Raw genomic sequence first — 23344 nt, 5'->3', positions numbered from 1 at the left:
TTGCCCCTCACAGGTTGCTTTGACTTACAAATTTTTTCTCCCAATGCATTCCTATGGGATTCGACTTACAATTTTTTTCGACTTACAAATGTGTGTTCGGAACACATTAAATTCATAAGTAGAGGTACCACTGTATAGTCCACCATTCTACAGTGGGTTTCTATTGACAGTGGTAATTATCCTGTTTCTTTTTCCTAAGTCCCATTTTGTTGTTTCTCTGACTAAGTGTACCAAAATTGATGCGAATGCTCTAGCTATAATCTACTCATAGCGTTTGGGAGCAACTTAGTCAATGTTGAGGTTCCCATGGCCCAGACATCAGCAACAACAAGATAAGGCAATATATTTAACCATGCTCTGCGTATATATGGATAATGACATTTATTTAAGCAACTTGAATCATTCCAACCATAGTCTCCTCCTATAGTTCACCGAGCCGTAGCATGGGGTGGTGCATAATCCCTTTTTGGACACAAGTCTCTCATTGGCCCTGATACACACTTTGTACGCTGGGAATGGTGGAGGGTGGGCGGTCGGAGAGGAGGTTTTCCTCAAAACATCTGCAGGTTCTCAGTACCGCCAACTAGATCCTCAGCCCAGATGCTCTGTGGCCATGTGCTGAGGTAAGTCAAACTTTGGTTACAGCTTGTGGTTAGTGATGAGAAAGTTTGGCCACAAGTCCCAGTTTGGATGGCATGCTAATTCTAGAAAGAGGAGCAAAGAGGCTGCGATCTCCTCTCTGGGAGCTCACGCATTTGTGTAGTCTTGCCAACCCAAGGTTTTGGTTTAGTGCGCTGGGTGAATGCTGCCCAACAGATGTGTGCATGTATGTTTGGTGGAGGTGCGAGCGGAGGAACTGGCTTCCTTCTGGCCTGTTTTGCTGTTACAGATGTGAAGGTGGGGCAGAGACGGCGTCATTAGGAGCATTTAATTCCACATGGTTGCGGAGTTATCAAGCTAGCTAGAGCTTTCCAACATAAGGAGGGGCATAAGGGGGCATATAGTATCGTGTGTGCTTTTGCGCAGACAGGCGGAGTCTCCCAAACCCCAGGCAACCCCTGAGCAGAAGAATGACTCAAGACAACTTGTTATGGGATTAAAATTGGCTGCAACTTTATTAAGATTCAGATGTAGGGAGACCTTGGCTCAGGCATTGGGCGTTTATCCCTCCCAGTCCCCAGCCGGGAATCTGGGAGACTTCAGGGTTATCCAGAAAGCCACTTCTGCATCTCACGGAGGTGGGGTTGTGGGCGTGGCCTGAGCGAACTCTCGCGATGGGGGCTGAGCGCTCAGCCCCCTCGCGAGATGGGAGTTCCCGCCTCCGTCATACCCGGGCCGACCAATAGGGTCTGCCGGGAGGCAGGGCTTCCCTTCTTTTAAACGAGCCGGAGGCGGGAACTCAGCCTCTTCTGCCCCAGCTCTCAGCCCATTCGATTCATCCTCTTCTTTCGGACCCCTCAGTTGCTTCGTTTTTACTGGCCTCCACTTCGCCGCTAGCCATTCGCTGCCTTCGTGGGATCACCGCTGCTGCCGCTCGCTCGCTCGCTGCGGCTGCCATTTCGTTGCCCCTAATAACGTGGTATCGTATTGTTATGTGGCCGTGCGCTCTGCACTGCCCACCTGGGAAGCGGGTTGCCAAGTTTTGGAAAAGGGGCATTTTTGCCTGGTTTTTAAAAGGGCCGCGATTGTTACCGCCAATCAGCTGGGAGGCGGGTGCTTGTTACTGTAAGGGAGAGTGTACTGCATGGAGCGTGCGTGGGGAGCGAATTTCGGAGCTCTCCTCTGTGTGGGTGTGCAGGCGTGGTGGCTGCCCTTGTTATATTGCAGTGCTCGGGTAAAAGTTCTGTTGTTTACAGGCTCCTCTTATCTAGTCTTTCCGATCGGCTTTTAATCCCCCCCCCAGGGCTCCCCTAGCCTTTCTTGCAGAGTTGTCTGACTGTGGGCTGCTGAGTTTTTAGTTTCTATCCCCCCCCCCAAGCTCCCTTTAATTTCATGATTGCTGGGAATCTGGGAGACTTCAGGGTTATCCAGAATGTGTGGGGATTGGGCTGGCTCTGGAGAACATATGTTCAAGCAGAGAGCCTGCCCCCTGTTCACTGCCGCTAGAGGGGAGAGCAATGACAACCTTCTGGCGTATGGACAATGCCTCCCCTTAAGACCCCTTTAACGGGGAACCCTGGTATCACTGCCGCGAAGGGGGAGTGAACACTGCTCCATGTCCCCCCCCCATTTAGGAAAATAGACTAGGGTTTCGCCCAAGGCCTGAAACCACCAAAGCTGTGACGTATTGCTACAGGAAAGGCGAAACCTGCCAATGCAGGAAAATTCCTTTCCGGCCCTTCAACAGCGACCCTGACTTAGCAGAGCCTGCGTACCTTTGGAGGTTAACCTGCACAATAAGACTTAAATGAGGGTGTGGAGGGTGGGAGATGCTCTGGAGCTGACTGGTGCTTCCCAGGTAAGATTCACCTTCTTTGTGTTTGCTAGATGATCCCACCCCTTACCTGGCCAATCCCCTGGCAACGCCTCCCCAGGCAGGATTGGCTGATTGGCTGAGGTAGGCAGAGACGGCAGGTATCCAGCCTGGGGAGGATGCCAGTCCAAACAGGTCCATCTTAAGCCCATCCAGCGCCCCCCTCCAGAGCCTCTCCAAGGGCCCGGGAGTGACAAGCGGACCGCGGCAGCAGCAGGAGGCCACCTCCGAGGACTCCGCGCTGCGCCTCCTTCTCGTTTCCCCAGCGCTGGGTTCCGCTCAGTCAAGCTTCGCCACCAGCACGCGCACCGCGGGACCAGCAAGAGCTGCTTGGGCGCTGTGCGTGTGCTGGTGGCGAAGCTCGACTGAGCGGAACCCAGCGCTGGGGAAACAAGAAGGAGGCGCAGCGCGGAGTCCTCGGAGAAGGAGCGCAGTCCCGGCCAGATCGCCGGAACCCTGCACTCACTTGGCGCCCTTCCAGTGCCCTCCAGTGCCCGGCGCCATGGTTCTCCGCGCCACTAGCCTCTATGGCTAGGACGGGCCTGTCCAAACTACCAGGGGCCGCTCTGGAATCCAGGGGGCTACACGTGTCTGTGCAAAAGTCGCCCCCCCATTTGATGTGGGGAGCGGTCATTCTCTGGGGCTTGGGTTAAGGTTGCATATCAGTCCACATACAAAATCAATTGAAGTTGAAAAGTGTCCCCAGATTCATTGAAAAAAAATCTGGTAACCTTAGCTTGGGTGGAAGAGGAATGTAAAGGAAAGGAGAGTAGCCCTGGAATGACAAGCATTTTGCAGGGCTAGTGGGGGAGACATAATAGTGGATCTCATTGCTAAAAAGCGTGAAGCAGCCCTGAGCCTGTTTTAGAAGACTGCACTGTGTTTTACAAATAATCATCGCAGACACAAGATAGCATAGACATGAATTTCTTTAACCTAATATTGACTTGTCAGTATGTTTAGGACATGACTGTCCTCTGTGCAGTTTCTGTCCGTTCTCATTTGCAATACTGTTTCTCCTGACTGCCCAATTTCTCAGAACTCCTACTACTTACAGAAACAGTTAAAACACACCTGGGTTGGTGAATTATGCCATGGAGACCATGCAAAACACAGAGGTGTACAGTGCAAGTAAACCGTGAGCCACAAGGCTTATTTTGTGCAGGGAACCCTCATGTTGCAGCTCAATGGGCAAGTCTAGCAACATGAGCATGAGAAGTCCAAGAAGTGTCTTCAAGAACCATGGCCAAAAATTGGGGACAGCTATAAGCTCTTCTTTCTTCTCAGTAGCATGGTGTACTTAAGGTTCCATGTACGAGTGTGTCATTTGCCCTACCTTCTTGGAAAACAGAAAAGCCCTACTGTAAATACTAGGGTAAGTGGTGGATAAGAGGAATCTCCTGGAATCTCCCCAACTGCTGTGAATTGTAATGTGCTCTTTGTGATCTCCAGCCCTGCCTCCCCGCTTCAAAACAGAGCTGAGCAACCTGGAGGTTGTAGAATGCGGAACAGCTACTTTGCGGTGTGAGCTGAGCAAGGCAGCAGCTCCAGTGGTGTGGAGCAAGGGCAATGAGGTGCTCAAGCCGAACGACAAATACGAAATGAAGCTAGAAGGTGCTGTTGCTCAACTTGTCATCCACAGTTTGGAACTGGGAGATGCTGGATATTACAGCTGCACCTTTGGCGACCAGAAGACCTTGGCTTCCTTGAGAGTGAATGGTACATTTAATGGTTCTATTTCCCATTTGTCAAATGCAACATGAGTAACCGCAGGAAAAGCAGCCAGCCTTATCTGTCTGTCCTCATGGACTCTCCCATGTAGCTAAGAGATCTAAAGAGGTTTACAGCACTGATAGGCTGAGTATTATCGCTTGTATTTTGAGACCCAGGTCAACAGCCAAAACATGCAGAAACCAGGGAAAAAAGAGTGCTGTATTCTCAAGGATGTAGGTAATATAGACGTATATATAAGTGGCACACAGTAGGTTTGGGCTGAATGGACATCCAGCATAATGAAGATTCTGCTGCATTGTCACTTCTGGTATCCTCCATAGTTAACATAACCAGGTGGCCATGGAGTAATCTTGGTAATATACAACTGATACTGATTTTACTGGTGTGTTAATTCTCTTGCTGGGAATTGCAGAGAATTGTGGAGGAGTGTATTTAAACCTCCCAGACTCTCAATGTATGTAAGAAACATTTTTCAGATGTTGAGATTCACTCAATATATTCATTCTAAACTTCTTAGCCCTCCCTGCCCTTTTCAAGAAAGGCATGGAGGATCAGGAGGCCCAAGAAGATGGGACGGTTACTTTCCAGTGCGAGCTGACGAAAGCATCTCCAGTGGAGTGGAAGAGGAAGCATAAGTCACTCAAACCGAGTGACAAGTACAAAATGAGGCAGGAAGGCGCTGTCTCAGAGCTTGTGATAGCCAGCCTAGAACTTAAAGATGCCGGAGAGTATTCCTGTGTGTGCGGCAACCAGACAACAACTGCGGCTCTGACGGTGCACGGTAAATCAGTGTGTCCTAAATGTCCGGGTAGTCTGGAAAACCCTGGTTGTTCTTCCCAGCCGATCCTCTGTGTATTGATGTCGCATTCTCCTCTGTCTTGTGTTTTGTCATATCTTCCTAACTCACTGGATGTCCCAGTGCATGTTCCTGCGGTGATCACCCCCTTGGTCTATCTACTTGTTGTTGTTGTTTAGTCCTTTAGTCGTGTCCGACTCTTCGTGACCCCATGGACCATAGCACGCCAGGCACTCCTGTCTTGCACTGCCTCCCGCAGTTTTGTCAAACTCATGTTCGTAGCTTCGAGAACACTGTCCAACCATCTCGTCCTCTGTCGTCCCCTTCTCCTAGTGCCCTCAATCTTTCCCAACATCAGGGTCTTTTCCAGGGAGTCTTCTCTTCTTCTCATGAGGTGGCCAAAGTATTGGAGCCTCAGCTTCACGATCTGTCCTTCCAGTGAGCACTCAGGGCTGATTTCCTTCAGAATGGATAGGTTTGATCTTCTTGCAGTCCATGGGACTCTCAAGAGTCTCCTCCAGCACCAGAATTCAAAAGCATCAATTCTTCGGCGATCAGCCTTCTTTATGGTCCAGCTCTCACTTCCATACATCACTACTGGGAAAACCATAGCTTTAACTATACGGACCTTTGTAGGTCTATCTACTGTTTCCCCTCTATTCCAGAGTGGTGATTTTCAGACACTGTTCTGGGGTAACCTAGAACTCTTCAGAAGGCTGTCGAGGGTTCCTCAGTTAGAAGGTCTGCAGTGGAAGAGGAGCTTCCCTGATAGACCGCCTGCCCACCAGCAGCAGCTGCAGGAGAATTCTTACTCTTGGGTTTTTTCAGGGCCTCTAGAACATTTCCCGTAACCTCTGCAATGAGTAAGGATTCCCTAGCAAACCAACAAGAAGACAAATAGATATAGAAAAGGTTCCCCAAAGTTTAAAAAAGTTTGAAAATCGTAATTCTAGAGCATCCTTGCATTTTTGCTCTCCTTGAAAGGCCTTATGCATCCCCATTGCTTTGTTTTGACATGGAGTTGTTCCGTCGTCTGGCTAATGCACGTTAATGGTATCTCTGTGGCATGTCCACTTCTGTGGTGTGTTGTGGTCTCCCTTCAGCTGGAAAGGATACTGGCATGAACCTACGTTAAATAGTAGCAGCTGCGGAGATCTGTTCATTTCACCCACACTGAGAGAACACAAGGTTGCTGAGAGTATTTGCTGCTTCCTTGTTTCTTAGCCTCGCCCATAGTTTTCAAAGAAGAACTAAAGGGTGCGGAAGCTATGGAAGGCGAGGTGGCCACCCTGCGCTGCAAGCTCAGCAAGCCTGCTTCGGTCGAATGGAAGAAGGGTAGCCAGTCACTGAAGCACGGTGAAAAATACGCAATGAGGCAGAAGGACACCATAGTGGAACTGCTGATTCATCACCTAGAAGAGGAGGATTTGGGCGATTATACCTGTGTGTGTGGCAACCAGCAAACCACAGCTGCCTTAGCAGTACATGGTAATGCCATATATTTTAAAAGAACCATAATGTTTTCCATCATCCCTTCACCCATTGTTGTTTTTTGTACGTTGCTTGTCTTTGAAGAACACCTATTTTGGACTTGTCATGTCCGTTGCAGTGGGCATCTGGGTAAGTGTGCTTTAACAGGCTCTACATGTTGTATCCCTCAGTTCCACCAGCCCTCTTCAAAGAGCCCCTAAGGGACGTGAAAGCTACAGAAGAAGGAACAGCCGCTCTATGCTGTGAACTAACTAAGGCTGCTCTGGTGGAGTGGATGAAGGGGCAGCGTTTGCTCAAGGAAGGTGATAAGTACAAGATGAGACAGGAAGGCTCTGTTGTTAAGTTGCTGATTCAAGATCTGGAACTGACAGATGCTGCAGAATATACCTGCGTCTGTGGAGACCAGAAGACAGCAGCTTCCTTGACCGTGCATGGTAAAGAAGTTAAATGCGTGGTCACCTACCATCCCACTAACTGTACATTATCTGGAGTTGGATTTAACTTCCACGTGTTTGCGTTTGTCATCTGTATCTATGTCATTTCTGTGACGTCGTCTCTGGCTTCCCATAAATGGCGAAGGCAGGAAGCTGTGTGTGTTTGCAATTACAACAAGTTGTTATCAGCTTCCTGCCTTGAAAGCCTTACTAGATGTTTTGATTGTCGTTCGCCCATGTTGTGTGGCCCACAGTGCTCCTCCCAAGTGGTCACTTGTTGTTTTAAGTGCAATGATTTTGTTCTGTGATCCCCAGCCTTGCCTGCAAGGTTCAAACGCAACCTGAAGAACATGGAAGCAACAGAAGGGGGCGTGGCCACACTGCAGTGTCAGCTGACCAAGGTCGCACCTGTGGAATGGAAGAAGGACGGCCAAGTGCTCCAAGCTAGTGAAAAGTGGATCATGAGACAAGATAGTGGCACTGTAGAGCTGGAGATCCACCAACTAGATCTTCAGGATACGGGAAACTATAGCTGTGTGTGTGGAGACCAACAAACTGCAGCATCTTTGACAGTCAATGGTAAACTATGGGTTGTGAATTAACTTCTCAGAAAACGTGCTAATTTCGCCCTAAATAGCTATATCTGCCTTCCCTAACCTAATGCCCTCCAGATGTTTCGGACTACAGCTCCCATCAGTGTTGGCTGGGGGTGGTGGGAATTGTAGTCCGAAATATCTGGAAGGCACAAGGCGTAAGACAGCGCCCAGTGCCCACAGTAGTCTGCAGCATAGTGAGCATGTAGTTCCATGGACTTCCAAAGCTTGATTCATAATGCATTTAGCACAGCTCTCCACTGTACCCTCTGGTCCAAGCTTTTGGAGATGTTCACGCGCTCTGCTTCTTTTATGTCCCGTAGCTCTCCCTGCATTTTTCAAGGAAGCGTTAAAGAGTGAGCAGGTTGCAGAAGAAGTGTCACAGGCGCGGTAGCGGCTACTCTAGAGTAACGACTCCTCAAAGCGTTGTCTTTTCATTCTTTTATTTAGTGCTGATTATTTACAGTGCAGAACAGTATTATGTACATGTTGTCAGTTAGGGGTCAGAACCTCCGAATGGAGATTCGCGCGTTTTCTTCCAGCAAAGTAGTCTAGGGATACTGAATCTCCGCCCCCGTCGTTTCCTGTGCAATTCCGGGGTCGGCGGGATTGGCCTTCTTCCCTTGCCTCCCACTTCCCTTCCCACACTGGGCATGGGCTCCGCTACCTTGCCGGAGCTTCGGTCACCACTTCCTGAGTCTCCGCTGGAGATATCTCCCTCCCCACTAGCACTCGCGCTGGGTGACGAGCTGCTACTTAAGATGGGAGGGACTTGCCTGTAACTTCTGTCCCTTACAAGAAGGCTCAGTAACATTGCGCTGCAGGTTGAGCAAAGACGCCCCAGTGGCGTGGAAGAAAGGGCACAAACTGCTGAATGTAGGTGGCAAGTACATCATGACGCAGCAAGGGGCTACTGCAGAGCTGACCATTGATCATGCAGAACTTCAGGATGCAGGAGATTATACCTGTGTATGCGGAGACCAGCAGACAACAGCTGCTTTAACTGTCCATGGTAAAAGCAAAAGGCCCACCTTGATTAGATGACTTCCTAGTATCACTTCTAAAACTTAAGTTTTGTGCAATACCTATCTCAACTCTTTAATATTCTTTTATAATTTTATTTTTATATTTTTTATATTATTTTGTCTTCTCCCTTCTCCCCCTGCTCCCGCCACCAAGTAGGAATGGGACAAGACAAGATTTTCTCCTAGTTGTTCTCCTACCAAGTCCCTCTTATTTTGATGAGACCATTCTAAATCCAATAGAAAATTGGTGGATTGGGCAGGGAGCGGGGTGGATTCGTAGGAGCTTGAAACACCAATGTCTATGGCAAGCTTGAATCCTGAATTAAAAGTGCTCCTTGTTGACGTCATGTTGGTTTCTTTAATAGGGATTCAACTCTGAATTAAAATAAAAGAGTAAAATAATAATGGGAAGTTACCGTTGCATGTCTAATTTGCCTGGCTTTCAGTTGTATTCTTCATTTGGTTCTCTTCTTCTCCTATGGCCCTGAGTAGCCACCTGCATAAATGCCTAACAGTCCCACTATCTGTTGCATTCTCAGCCTTACCTGCCTATTTCAAAGGTGAACTAAGGAACCAGGAAACCACCGAAGGTGAATCTGCGGTTCTTCGGTGTCAGCTGAGCAAGGGGGCACCAGTTGAGTGGCGGAAGGGGCAACTGGTTCTCAGGCAAAGTGAGAAATACACACTAAAGCAGGACGGTGCCATTTCAGAGCTGCTGATCCACAACCTTGATGAACAGGATGCAGGAGAATTTACCTGTGTTTGTGGAGACCACCAGACCACCGCGACCCTAAGAGTCAATGGTAAACAATGCTACTTGACAAACAACGGGCTTTTCACGCTGCCTTGTAACCTCGCAATTTTGGAAGCAAACTCCACCCTCTCTGCTTGCCTCTCCTTCATCTCACTACTGTCCCTTTTCACCTCTTTTTGCTTTGGAATACCATCCTATGTCTATGTTGAACTGGTGGCTGTGTATATGCAAGAAGACCCCTTCATCATGACCATTTTGGCTTTTTCCGATGTCCTTGCGTCAACTACTTTTGTGTTGCTATCTTCCAGTGGATTCTTCCCTTACTTCCCTGGCTTCCATCCCTGCTTAAACTTTGTGTGTGTCTGTGTGTGTTCCACTGGTAATGCACGGAGCAGTTTTGGTTGCAACATGTGTCTGTGTTCAGCTATTGTGCACCTTATGTGCACCACATGTCTCTGTTTGTTTATGTCCTATTGTTGAGCACCATAGAAGATCTGTCACACATATGCCAAGCAAGCAATGTCTTCTGCAGCCGCCAAGCGGATGGAAATCAGGTGGAATTATGTTGCCCAAAGGAGTCCAACAGAACATGTTTCGCTTCCCGTTGAGTGTGTTCCATTTGTAAATCGAGTCCCCCGCTGCTATGGGAAAGCACGCTTTGGTTTAAGAATGGACTTCCGGAACGGATTAAGTTAGTAAACCAAGGTACCACTGTAGTAGTAATTGCAGATTGAATTTCGAATGGCATGAAGAAAACGGGGTGAAAGCATTTTTTCACACAAAAGCCTCACAAGAAGTCACAGAAGGTGGAAGACTCACTCTGCTACTTGAGTTGACAAAGGCTGATGGCTTGGTGGAAGGAAGGAAGGAGCACAGAGGTCTCAGACCCAGCAACAAGTGCTTCATTAAGCAGGGAGACCCATTTGTTTTTGTCGTAGATTCGAAGAGTGTTGGAGAATACACTTGCAACCATGAAGACCAGAAGACAGCAGTCTCCTTGATAGTCAACAGTAAAATTGCATTGTGCAAGTACTGTGGGATGAGTATTTTATTGCTTTATAGTCCACCAATCTTTGAATTTGAACTTCATCATTCCACTGCAAGTTGTTCCTGAAATACATTGTACATCCTCCTGTGTTCCCGTTCCTGGTCTTTCTGTTCTCTTGTCTCTGTGTTCCATTGCGTTTCGGTAGCATACATCCACGTCAGTGTCCCGTTTGTCGAGAAGGAGTGTGTAGAGATGACCTCCCATCATCCCAAAGTGCTCTCTCCCTTTCAAGGCCGCGTGCCAATGCCTGATGAAGCCAAGGGAGGCATTTCCATTGAAAATCAACAGGCATTGGACCTGGACCTTGTATAGATTCCCCATGCCACTTTATAATACCTACAACCTTCCCTCCTCTCACATCATCCCGCTTCTCATTTTTTGACAGAATTACAAGCCTGGTAGATGAAGGTAACGCTGTGGATGTAGCCTATCTTGATTTCAGCAAGGCCTTTGACAAGGTGCCCCATGATATTCTTGTAAAGAAGCTGGTAAAATGTGGGCTAGACAATGCTACCATTCAGTGGATTTGTAGCTGGATTACTGACCGAACCCAAAGGGTGCTCATCAATGGCTCCTCCTCATCCTGGAGAGTAGTGACTAGTGGGGTGCCACAGGGTTCTGTCTTGGGCCCAGTCTTGTTCAACATCTTTATCAATGACTTGGATGATGGGCTTGAGGGAATCCTGAGCAAGTTTGCAGATGACACCAAGTTGGGAGGGGTGGCTAACACCCCAGAGGACAGGATCACACTTCAGAATGACCTTAACAGATTAGACAACTGGGCCAAAGCAAACAAGATGAATTTTAACAAGGAGAAATGTAAAGTACTACACTTGGGCAAAAAAAATGAAAGGCACAAATACAGGATGGGAGACACCTGGCTTGAGAGCAGTACATGTGAAAAGGATCTAGGAGTTTTGGTTGACCACAAACTTGACATGAGTCAGCAGTGTGATGCAGCAGCTAAAAAAGCCAATGCAATTCTGGGCTGCATCAATAGGAGTATAGCATCTAGATCAAGGGAAGTAATAGTACCACTGTATTCTGCTCTGGTCAGACCTCACCTGGAGTATTGTGTCCAGTTCTGGGCACCACAGTTCAAGAAGGATACTGATAAGCTGGAACGTGTCCAGAAGAGGGCAACCAAAATGGTCAAAGGCCTGGAAACGATGCCTTATGAGGAACGGCTTAGGGAGCTGGGTATGTTTAGCCTGGAGAAGAGAAGGTTAAGGGGTGATATGATAACCATGTTCAAATATATAAAAGGATGTCATATAAAGGAGGGAGAAAGGTTGTTTTCTGCTGCTCCAGAGAAGCGGACACGGAGCAACGGATTCAAACTACAAGAAAGAAAATTCCACCTAAACATTAGGAAGAACTTCCTGACAGTGAGAGCTGTTCGGCAGTGGAATTTGCTGCCAAGGAGTGTGGTGGAGTCTCCTTCTTTGGAGGTCTTTAAGCAGAGGCTTGACAGCCATCTGTCAGGAATGCTTTGATGGTGTTTCCTGCTTGGCAGGGGGTTGGACTGGATGGCCCTTGTGGTCTCTTCCAACTCTATGATTCTATGATTCTATGATTCTATGATTCTATGATTCTACTAGTGTTGGGTCTTCATACATTTATAAATCTGTGTTCTGCAGCGCTCCCAGCACGGTTCAAAATGGAACTGAAGGATGTAAGAGCCACTGAAAATGAAGCGGCCACACTACGCTGTGAGCTCACTAAGGCCGCTCCGGTGGAGTGGATGAAGGAAGAAGAAAAACTAGCAGAAAGCAACAAGTACCGGATCAGGCAGGAAGAAACTGTCACAGAGCTGGCGATCCACGATTTAGACATGGAGGATGCTGGGCGCTACACCTGCACATGTGGAGACCAGAAGACCACTGCCGTCTTAACAGTCAACGGTAAAGTGTGTGAAATTGATCCAGCCAATGAATGTATCGATAGTCAAATTCTAGGATTATAAATAAATCTGGGGGTGTAGTAGGGCTGCAAAAGAAATATTCCAGTCTCGTTCTGTGGGATGGTGTGCTCATGTATACACATGACTTAATTGCTTTGCACTTGATTGATTTACAAGTGATAACAGGCAGCTGAATGTCTGAACACATGATCAGCCTTGGGCAGAGAGGATCAGTGGGTGACTTGAAAGTTCAGCCTGCAAGGTTTCATCTGGGATGACTTATTTGCCCATGAAAGTTGATACCTAGATGTTGCAGTCATCAAGTAATGAACATATGTGTGCCTGCAGTGAACCAGACCTACCGTGTTTCCCACATTTTAAGACACCGTCTTATTGCTTTTTTCCCTCAAAAAACCACAGGGTGGCTTATTTTTGGTGGCATGTCTTATTTTTTTTACGTTATTACAGTTTTTACAGCACCTTAAGGTCTTCTTGGCCGGGCCAGGCTGCTGGCTCGGGGCACTGCTGGGCACTGCGCGCCATGCTGCTGGGCTGTCTGAGCGCTGCTGGGCGCTTTGAGCAGCTGGGCGCTCCGCGCGCTCCAGCAGCCGTTTCCAGGCGGCGGGACGGCGACGGCGAGGCCGCTGGCTCTGGCCCTCAGCTCCGGGGCTGCTGGGCGCTCCGCGCGCTCCAGCAGCCATTTCCGGGTGGCGGGGCGGCGGCGGCTGGATGGAGCTGAGGCCGCTTGCTCTGGCGCTCGGCTCCGGGGCTGCTGGGCGCTCCGTGCGCTCCAGCAGCCGTTTCCGGGCGGCGGGACGGCGGCGGCTGGATGGAGCTGAGGCCGCTTGCTCTGGCGCTCGGCTCCGGGGCTGCTGGGCACTCCGCGCGCTCCAGCAGCTGTTTCCGGGCGGCGGGGCGGCGGCGGCCGGATGGAGGCGAGGCCGCTGGCTCTGGCGCTCGGCTCCGGGGCTGCTGGGCGCTCCGCGCGCTCCAGCAGCCATTTCCGGGTGGCGGGGCGGCGGCGGCTGGATGGAGCTGAGGCCGCTTGCTCTGGCGCTCGGCTCCGGGGCTGCTGGGCGCTCCGTGCGCTCCAGCAGCCGTTTCCGCGCGGCGGGACGGTGTCGGCTGGATGGAGCTGAGGCCGCTTGCTCTGGCGCTCGGCTCCGGGGCTGCTGGGCGCTCCGCGCGCTCCAGCAGCCGGTTCCAGGCGGCGGAACAGCAGGCCTCCTCGGCCAGGCAGAGGCAGGGCCGCTGGCTCCGGTGCTCCTGGGTGCTCCAAGCTGCTGGGCTAGAAACTAGAAACTGGGCTAGAAGCAACAGAGGCCCGGCCGCTGGCTCAGCTCTCCGCCCGCGCTGCTGCAGGCATGGAGATACACTATGTCTTATTTTCGGGGTATGGCTTATCTTTCGCAAATGCTTAAAATTGCTGCCCTGGCTTACTTTATGACTACGTATTAAAAAGGGGGAAACACGGTATAGTAGCAGTGGAGGTGGTGGTAATACTAATAATAGCTTATAACACCATAAGACCAGTTTCTGGCAATTTATACTTTCTTTTGGGTACTTTCACAGAATTTTCAAACCATAAAGATTTGAGTTGCCTTGTGTTGACATTTTGAAAGCTGGATTCTTGTACGTTGTTAAGAATGGCAATTTTCAAAACACTGAAATGTGAAACTCTCCTCCAGATCAAATTTAATGGTGTTTGAACTAGATCTGCAACTGCCGGTGTTCTGCATCCATTTCAGATTTGGTTAACATCTGCAAATGCAAGTGTGATGCTTTACATTGCTGTATAAATAGCAAGTCAGGCTTATAGCATCATAGAATCGGAAGGGACCCAAGGGTCATCTAGTTCACCCCCCTGCAATGCAGGAAAAAACATATATATCTCATGTATATATTGCAGCTTTTGCAATAGATAACCAGCAGACTTCCTATCAATGTCTGTGTACTACACATGCATCTTCAGCAAATATGGGATAATTTCACCAAAATTTGAATTTCAGAGGTTTCAAATTCAGTAAATAGAAATTTGGGGTTACCTAGGATTTTCTGTTCCAAACAGCAAGATAGCTAGCAGTTTAAAAGGAAGGAAATGGTTTTGGAAATATAGCTCCCCACCTTCAATTATGAGCTAAAATACACCTGTAGGTATGTGGGAGAACTCTGATTCATCTCCTGGTACTTTGTTCGTTTGTACAGACCTTCTGCATGCAAATGTTCTACCTCTGAGCTATGACCCTCCCTCCCCCCAATGGTGTGAAAGATAAGGAAAAGGTGGATGTGAGAGATGGGTTAATTTCAGAATGGAGAACTGGGTGGGTTTTCTGGCAACTCAACAATGAGACAAGTTTTAATGTCAAAACAGTTGCTAGCTCCTATAGCAAGGCGGCCCAACTCTTCATACCAAAGTGGGCCGCAAGAGTACTTGAGCACGGAACCTGCCAGCCACACATGGCCTTGTCACAGTCACCCAAAATATGCATTCCAAGCGTGAGGTTCTAGAGCCTCCCCACCTCCTTCCCAGAGCTGGGAAAGCACTAACTTGGCTTTGGCAAGGAGGCAGGAGGACGGAGCCCGCCAGATCCCTCATGCCTTTATTCCAAAGTCCAGCGCCTCACTTACTAGACTTTGGGAAGGTGGTGTGAGGGCTGTGGGGGCATGCGTCAAATGTTGCCAATAACCACCAAAAACCATGTCCCATTCTGCCCTATAGTGAAACACCACTAGGTGGTAAAGGGAAAGGGATCCCTGACCATTAGGTCCAGGTATGGACGACTCTGGGGTTGCGGCGCTCATCTCGCTTTATTGGCCGAGGGAGCCGGCGTACAGCTTCCAGGTCATGTGGCCAGCATGACAAAGCCGCTTCTGGTGAGCCAGAGCAGCGCACGGAAACGCCGTTTACCTTCCCACTGGAGCGGTACCTATTTATCTACTTGCACTTCGATGTGCTTTCGAACTGCTAGGTGGGCAGGAGCTGGGACCGAGCAATGGGAGCTCACCCCGTCACGGGGATTCAAACTGCCGACCTTCTGAACGGCAAGCCCTAGGCTCTGTGGTTTAGACCACAGCGCCACCTGCGTCCCTATGATCCACTAGGTGGAGGTGGGAGCTATTCACAGCCAGGCAGTAAATATACTTTATTGTTTTGGTCATCAGAGTCATTTGCATTCTGTTGCAGTGAATGCCACGTGTTTACTGTCTGAAACACTTATTGTTATTGCTAGATAAAAGTCCTGATTGACTACTGTTTTCCCCACTGTCCCACCGGGGAAGTTGATACAAACTAAGTATAACTCCTTAAAGCTATCACTGCCATCCTGGCAAAATACCTGGGAAAACCAGGTATTCACCATGGACATTGAAGACGCCCTTACATATGGTTAATGGCAAAAGTTCCCCACATTGCACAAAATCTCTAATGTTGTGAATGATGCTCTTCTCCGTTGTTTCCACCAATTGTTTCTGTAAGGGGGACTCCCTACAGGGAGCCAGCCCCCATCATCCTAACGTCCACCTCATCAAGTACAGAGAGCACCAGTGGTTCTGAAGCAGCCAGAGGGGGAGGGGGAGACTCGGAGGGGGAGAGAAATCAGAGTGAGGAACAATGGGAAAGCGGAGGGATGCAGGCAGACGCTTGGGAATACTGCAGAGCCAGGGAACCGACTGCTGGGGGAGGAAACTGAAAGGGCATCACTCCTTCCGGCGCCAGAAATGAGGAGAGCACCGCAACACAGGTCAAGGGGGCGGCGGTTTGGGGTGCCCAGACTACTTTGCTGGCGTAGGAACAGACGTACGCCATTGCCGGATTCTGATTCGGGATGAGAGCTCGTGTTTTAAGCTGTCTCTACACTGTAAATAATTAGCACAATAAATGTCTTTGAAGACAAACTGGACTCAAGCGGAGTTACTTTAGAGTAGCCATGACAACCCTCTGACAGTTTCTTTCCTCCAAACAGCTTTTTTCCCCTTTTGCATGAGGAAGGAGCCTCCGCCAGGGTTTCGCCTTTCCAGAATGGTTCCTCATCTTGCACCTATGAGCATTATGGCCCATGTTTTGTCTTCACCTCTTGTTGTTGGCTCCACAGCCCTCAAGCCTGAATTCAAGCAACGGCTGAAGAATGAGAAAGGAGAAGAAGGTGGAACAGCCAGGCTGCGCTGCGAGGTGACGGTGGTTAAGGCGTCAGTGGAGTGGAGGAAAGATGGCGCGGTGCTTCATCCCGGTCCCAAATATGAAATGAAACAGGACGGTGCCAAGCATGAGCTTCTTGTTCGCGATTTGGAAACCAAAGACAGCGGGGAGTATTCCTGCACCGCTGGGGATCAAACCACGTCGGCAAAGCTGGAAATTAAAGGTAAGAGGCAGACTTTGTGACCAGAGGGAAGAGTCGGTGGAAGAAGACTGGAAGAAATTCAAAGTTTATTTTAAAAATAAATGTAAGATTGGAAATAATTAATATAAGATCTGGAAGTATATGGAGTATATGGAGGTTGTAGAGGAGGATTGGTCGAGAATTTACAGATATTAAAATTCTAATATGTGCTATAATTATATTGTTGAGTTAGCATTAGATATAAATGTCAATGATAAAATTGATTGGTATGTTAAGGAAGTAATAAGAGATACTATTTGACAGTGAAGTTAAGCAGAGAAGGATATGTTTATATAACCTATAAATAAGATTGAAAACAAGATGTCGAAAGCACTAAAGATGATATACATTGTAACGCCGTTGGGAAGTACTGGAGGAACTCAACAATGTAAGAACATATGATAGATAATTAGAGTCTTTTTCTTTTTTCCCTCTCTTTTTATTGTTGTTGTTTTGGTTTTCTATACTCTTTTTTTGTATGCTTGCATTGTATTCATTTTCAGGTGTGTGTTTTTGGTGTTTTTCCCCCTTTTATATTTCTAAGCTTATAAAATAAAAAAATATTTAATAATAATAATAATAATAATAATAATAATAATAATAATAATGTAAGAGGCAGCATTCCTGGCAATTGTTGCCATTGCAATTTGGCAGTCTAATCCTTTGCGATGGGGTGAGCTCCCATTGCTCTGTCCCAGCTCCTGCCAACCTAGCAGTTTGAAAGCACGCCAGTGCAAGTGGATAAATAGGTACCGCTCCGGCAGGAAGGTAAACGCCATTTCCATGAGGTCTGGTTTCCGTCATGGTGTCCCGTTGTGCCAGAAGTGGTTTAGTCCTGCTGGCCACTTGACCCAGAAAGCTGTCTGTGGACAAACGCTGGCTCCCTTGGCCTGAAAGCGAGATGAGCGCCGCAACCCCATAGTCACCTTGGATTGGACTTAACCACCCAGGGGTCCTTTACATTTACCTCTCTTATTTAGGGTTGCCATATTCCAAGAGGTATAAATCCAGACACAAAAAGTTGTTGAGCTTTTTTAGGGCAATTGTCTGATAACACCTCCGCCAGAGCCTGAACCAGAGTCGCCCCCCCCCCAAAAAAAGATTAAAAAAATAAAAACCCAAAATCCAGGACATTTTAAATTCCCCTTGGATGGACATGTAGGGCCCCCCCAAGAGGACATGTCTGGGAATTCCTGGACGCATGGTAACCCTATCTTTTTGTATGCCAAGAATGTATAACTCAAAATGCATGGCCATCGTATTAGACAATGGATCCAGGCTAGGCTTTAGCTAGATCATGGTACGTTCCAATTTAATTTTCAAAAAAAAAAGAAAAAAAGATGCAATGCAGGCAATTTAAAAAGCAAGAGAAATGGAAGCTTTATATTCTCCAGATGCTGTTTTCTGTAGCACAGTAGTCAATCCTGTGTTCTTTCCTTCTTGAATGGTAGAATATTCGCAATTACCCCATGGGTTCTCACTCAACTGCTTAGATCTGTGGAAGTGGCACTGTTGCAGGTGCCACCTAATATTGTTCTGCCCTTCCAGAAAACCAGCTCTTTTAGCGTGGCAGCAGCACCCACACTTTGGAACTCCCTGCCTATTGACATTAGGTAACCACCTTTGAAGTATTCTCTTCACCTGCTTACAACATTTTTTATTAGACAAGCTTTTATCTGTAAGCTGCCTTGAGTCCCATCAGGGTTATAAATATAATAATAATAATAATAATAATAATAATAATAATAATAATAATAATATCCAGACATGTAGATTTTGACGTTTTATAATCTTTTTTTTACTGCTAAGTATTTTAAAGCATTTTAAATTGATTTCAACTGCTTTTGCCCTAAGCAAAAGCCCTAAACGGCCTCGGTCCAGTATACCTGAAGGAGCGTCTCCACCCCACCATTCTGCCCGGACACTGAGGTCCAGCGCCGAGGGTCTTCTGGCGGTTCCCTTGCTACGAGAAGCCAAGTTACAGGGAACCAGGCAGAGGGCCTTCTCGGTAGTGGCACCCACCCTGTGTGAGTCAGGAAGTTCAGGTGATTAGCTGTGGGCGGAGCTAGTCAGAGCTTGGAGTGCAGCGACTGAGGAAGGAGCAGAAGGGCTGCTGCCTCTTGGATTTGGGTGACTGTCCAGGCTTGTGTGGGTGTTTGTTTCTGGCTGTGACCTTTCACCTAGAAGTGTGAGTCAGGAAGTTCAGGTGATTAGCTGTGGGCGGAGCTAGTCAGAGCTTGGAGTGCAGCGGCGCGCGCCTAGCGGCGCGCGCAGTTTGACCCATCTTTTTGACCTAGGGCAGCAAGTCTCATACGTTTGTTAGGGGGGACCTAGGCCTCTTCCTCTTTCCCCCTTGACCTCAAGGTTTTCAAGATGGAGGTGGAGGGAACAACCATTGTCACCTGCAATTCCTGTGCAATGTTTGTTTTCTTGCCAAAGGATGTGGGTAGCTACACCTGCAACAATTGCAAGTTGGTTGCCCTACTAGAAAACAAGGTTGCCCTTCTGGAAGAGAAGGTGCAGCAGCTTCAGGGGCGTGTATCTACGCTCCAGAGAATTAAAGAGCTGGAGCTTTTCTTGGATGCAGCAGAGCACACTGTCTGCACCAAGGAGGAGACAGGGGATCTCCCTGAGGAGGAGGACAGTTCCCCAACACAGCAGCCAGATGTATGGAGGAACGTGACTCATAGAAGTAGAAGGCCCAGGGATCGCTCTGAGTGCTTAGAATTACACAACCGTTTTGAAGTGCTCATGGAAGACGAGGAACAGACTCCACCTGAGGATCTCTCCCTCATCACAGTTGATGAGGAATATGAAGACGAGCAACCAAGTCAGTCCTCTGGAAATATGCAGGTAACCTTGGAAGGGACAGCACATAGAAGAATCCCAACCAAGCCCATGAAGAGGCGTGTAGTGGTGATTGGGGATTCCCTACTGAGGGGTACAGAAGCAGTGATCTGTGGGCCTGACAAGATGTCTCGAGAGGTGTGCTGTCTACCTGGGGCCAAGATCAAAGATGTAACAGAACGGCTGCAAGGAATCATAAAACCCACCGACAAATACCCCTTCCTTTTGGTGCATGTGGGAACCAATGACACTGCAAGCCATAGCTTACAGAAGATCAAAAATGATTATGAGGCTCTGGGCAGGAAGTTGAAGCAATTAGATGCACAAATTGTCATCTCTTCTGTCCTCCCAGTTGAACGACATGGCCCAGGGAGAGAGAGAAAAATAGGGGAAGTGAACAACTGGCTTCGCAAATGGTGCAAACAGGAACGGTTTGGATTCCTAGATCACGGTCTGCAGTTTCTTGAAGATGGACTTCTGGCAAGTGATGGACTGCACCTCACAAAAGTTGGGAGGAATGTTTTTGCCACAAAACTCAAAAACCTCATCAGGAGGGCTTTAAACTGACTTATGTGGGGGAGGGAGACAGTGGTCCTGAAGGTAGGAGTCTATCAAATGCTGAAGATGATCATCCAAATGTCAAGGACCAAATGGAGCAAGCAGCATGCAGACCTAGTGGTGGGACGAAAATATCCTTAAATAAGAGACATGGGGGAATGATCAACGGTCTTCAATGTCTGTATACTAATGCACAGAGCATGGGAAATAAACAAGATGAACTTGAGCTCTTGGTACAGCAAACTAAATATGACATAATAGGCATCACTGAAACCTGGTGGGATGAGTCTCATGACTGGAATGTAGTAATAGAGGGATACAATCTATTTAAGAGAAATAGACCAAACAGGAAAGGAGGAGGAGTAGCTTTATATGTTAGGGATATGTATACCTGTGAAGAGATCCAGGATTTAAAACTTCAAAGCCAAATTGAGAGTATCTGGGTCAAAATTAAGGGAGAGAAAAACAACAGTGATCTCATTGTGGGAGTTTACTATAGATCCCCAAGCCAAACTGAGGACACAGATGATGCCTTCCTGGAACAGATGGCCAAGCATTCCAAAGGAAGTGAGATAGTAGTAATGGGGGATTTCAACTATCCTGATATTTGTTGGATGTCAAACTCAGCCAAGAGCATAAGGTCGAACAGATTCCTCACTGGCCTTGCAGACAACTTCATTGTCCAGAAAGTGGGAGAAGCAACAAGAGGATCAGCCATTTTAGATCTGGTCCTAACCAATAGTGATGACTTGGTTGGTGGGGTAGAAGTGGCAGGATCATTAGGTGGGAGTGACCATGCTCTTCTGGAGTTTATTATCCAGCGGAAAGGAGCAACCAAGCATACTAAGGTCCAAATTCTAGACTTTAAGAAAGCCGACTTCAGAAAACTTAGGGAAACGCTGGGTGAAATCCCATGGACAGTAATACTAAAAGGGAAGGGAGTTCATGATGGTTGGGAGTTTGTTAAAAGGGAGATATTAAAAGCACAACTTCAGGCAATACCAATGAGACGGAAACATGGAAGGTGCCTAAAGAAGCCAGGCTGGCTATCTAAAGAACTCTTGACTGAGTTAAGATTTAAAAGGGATATGTACAAAAAATGGAAAAGGGGGGAAATCTCCAGAGAGGAATTCAAACATATAGCCAGCACGTGTAGAAACAAAGTCAGAAAAGCTAAAGCACAGAATGAACTCAGGCTCGCCAGAGAGGTTAAAAGCAACAAAAAGGGCTTTTATGGGTATGTCCGTAGCAAAAGGAAAAACAAGGAAACAGTGGGGTCACTCAGAGGAGAACATGGTGAAATGCAAACAGGGGACAGAGAAAGGGCAGAACTCCTCAATGCCTTCTTTGCCTCAGTCTTCTCCAAGAAAGAAAACAACGCCCGACCTGAAGAATATGGAGCAGATGATTCAGCAGGGGAAACACAGCCCAGAATAAGTAAGGAGGTAGTACAAGAATACTTGGCTAGTTTAGATGTATTCAAGTCTCCAGGGCCAGATGAACTACATCCAAGAGTATTAAAAGAACTGGCAGAGGTGATTTCAGAACCACTGGCAATAATCTTTGAAAATTCCTGGAGAACAGGCGAAGTTCCAGCAGACTGGAGGAGGGCAAATGTTGTCCCTATTTTCAAAAAGGGGAAAAGAGAGGACCCAAACAATTACCGCCCAGTCAGCCTGACATCAATACCAGGAAAGATTCTAGAGCAGATCATTAAGCAAACAGTCTGTGAGCACCTAGAAAGAAACTCTGTGATCACTAAAAGTCAGCATGGGTTCCTGAAAAATAAGTCATGTCAGACTAATCTGATCTCATTTTTTGACAGAATTACAAGCCTGGTAGATGAAGGTAACGCTGTGGATGTAGCCTATCTTGATTTCAGCAAGGCCTTTGACAAGGTGCCCCATGATATTCTTGTAAAGAAGCTGGTAAAATGTGGGCTAGACAATGCTACCATTCAGTGGATTTGTAGCTGGATTACTGACCGAACCCAAAGGGTGCTCATCAATGGCTCCTCCTCATCCTGGAGAGTAGTGACTAGTGGGGTGCCACAGGGTTCTGTCTTGGGCCCAGTCTTGTTCAACATCTTTATCAATGACTTGGATGATGGGCTTGAGGGAATCCTGAGCAAGTTTGCAGATGACACCAAGTTGGGAGGGGTGGCTAACACCCCAGAGGACAGGATCACACTTCAGAATGACCTTAACAGATTAGACAACTGGGCCAAAGCAAACAAGATGAATTTTAACAAGGAGAAATGTAAAGTACTACACTTGGGCAAAAAAAATGAAAGGCACAAATACAGGATGGGAGACACCTGGCTTGAGAGCAGTACATGTGAAAAGGATCTAGGAGTTTTGGTTGACCACAAACTTGACATGAGTCAGCAGTGTGATGCAGCAGCTAAAAAAGCCAATGCAATTCTGGGCTGCATCAATAGGAGTATAGCATCTAGATCAAGGGAAGTAATAGTACCACTGTATTCTGCTCTGGTCAGACCTCACCTGGAGTATTGTGTCCAGTTCTGGGCACCACAGTTCAAGAAGGATACTGATAAGCTGGAACGTGTCCAGAAGAGGGCAACCAAAATGGTCAAAGGCCTGGAAACGATGCCTTATGAGGAACGGCTTAGGGAGCTGGGTATGTTTAGCCTGGAGAAGAGAAGGTTAAGGGGTGATATGATAACCATGTTCAAATATATAAAAGGATGTCATATAAAGGAGGGAGAAAGGTTGTTTTCTGCTGCTCCAGAGAAGCGGACACGGAGCAACGGATTCAAACTACAAGAAAGAAAATTCCACCTAAACATTAGGAAGAACTTCCTGACAGTGAGAGCTGTTCGGCAGTGGAATTTGCTGCCAAGGAGTGTGGTGGAGTCTCCTTCTTTGGAGGTCTTTAAGCAGAGGCTTGACAGCCATCTGTCAGGAATGCTTTGATGGTGTTTCCTGCTTGGCAGGGGGTTGGACTGGATGGCCCTTGTGGTCTCTTCCAACTCTATGATTCTATGATTCTATGATTCTATGATTCTATGATTCTATGAATGCCCTCCCACCAGAGGTCAAAGAGAACAACAATTACCAGACCTTTAGAAGGCATCTCCAGGCAGCCCTGTTTAGGGAAGCTTTTAATGTTTGAGTTCTGTATTTTAATGTTTTGTTGGAAGCCACCCAGAGTGGCTGGGGGAACCCGGCCGGATGGGCGGGGTATAAATAATAAATTATTGTTTATTATTATTATTTTTCAATTGTTAATTTAAATATTTCTTGTAAAGCACTTATAGGTTTTCCTACGCTCAATCAATATATCAGTATT

At 47.6% G+C, this 23344-nt stretch overlaps 1 protein-coding gene across 35 annotated transcripts in view; it reads left to right on the top strand.

Annotated features, from left to right (window-relative positions):
* Positions 1 to 23344, top strand: part of OBSCN (obscurin, cytoskeletal calmodulin and titin-interacting RhoGEF) — a 304918-nt gene that overhangs the window by 111022 nt on the left and 170552 nt on the right. For 18 of the 35 annotated variants that reach the window (XM_088654044.1, XM_088654041.1, XM_088654038.1 and 15 more), the window contains 8 exons: positions 3926 to 4192; positions 4725 to 4988; positions 6228 to 6491; positions 6665 to 6928; positions 7244 to 7507; positions 9086 to 9349; positions 11989 to 12252; positions 16343 to 16609. The exons of 3 other annotated variants lie outside the window; for them this stretch is intronic. In XM_088654044.1, the coding sequence (XP_088510170.1) occupies positions 3926 to 4192; positions 4725 to 4988; positions 6228 to 6491; positions 6665 to 6928; positions 7244 to 7507; positions 9086 to 9349; positions 11989 to 12252; positions 16343 to 16609 (2118 nt within the window). The remainder of the gene's footprint in view (positions 1 to 3925; positions 4193 to 4724; positions 4989 to 6227; positions 6492 to 6664; positions 6929 to 7243; positions 7508 to 9085; positions 9350 to 11988; positions 12253 to 16342; positions 16610 to 23344) is intronic. 14 more of the 35 variants (XM_088654037.1, XM_088654032.1, XM_088654050.1 and 11 more) reach the window with 12 other exon arrangements.

This window comes from Zootoca vivipara, chromosome 11 (assembly GCF_965207765.1).
Source record: "Zootoca vivipara chromosome 11, rZooViv2.hap1.1, whole genome shotgun sequence".
Taxonomy (NCBI): domain Eukaryota; kingdom Metazoa; phylum Chordata; class Lepidosauria; order Squamata; family Lacertidae; genus Zootoca; species Zootoca vivipara.
Note: the sequence above shows the minus strand (reverse complement) of the source record. Positions and strands in the feature narration are given on the sequence as shown.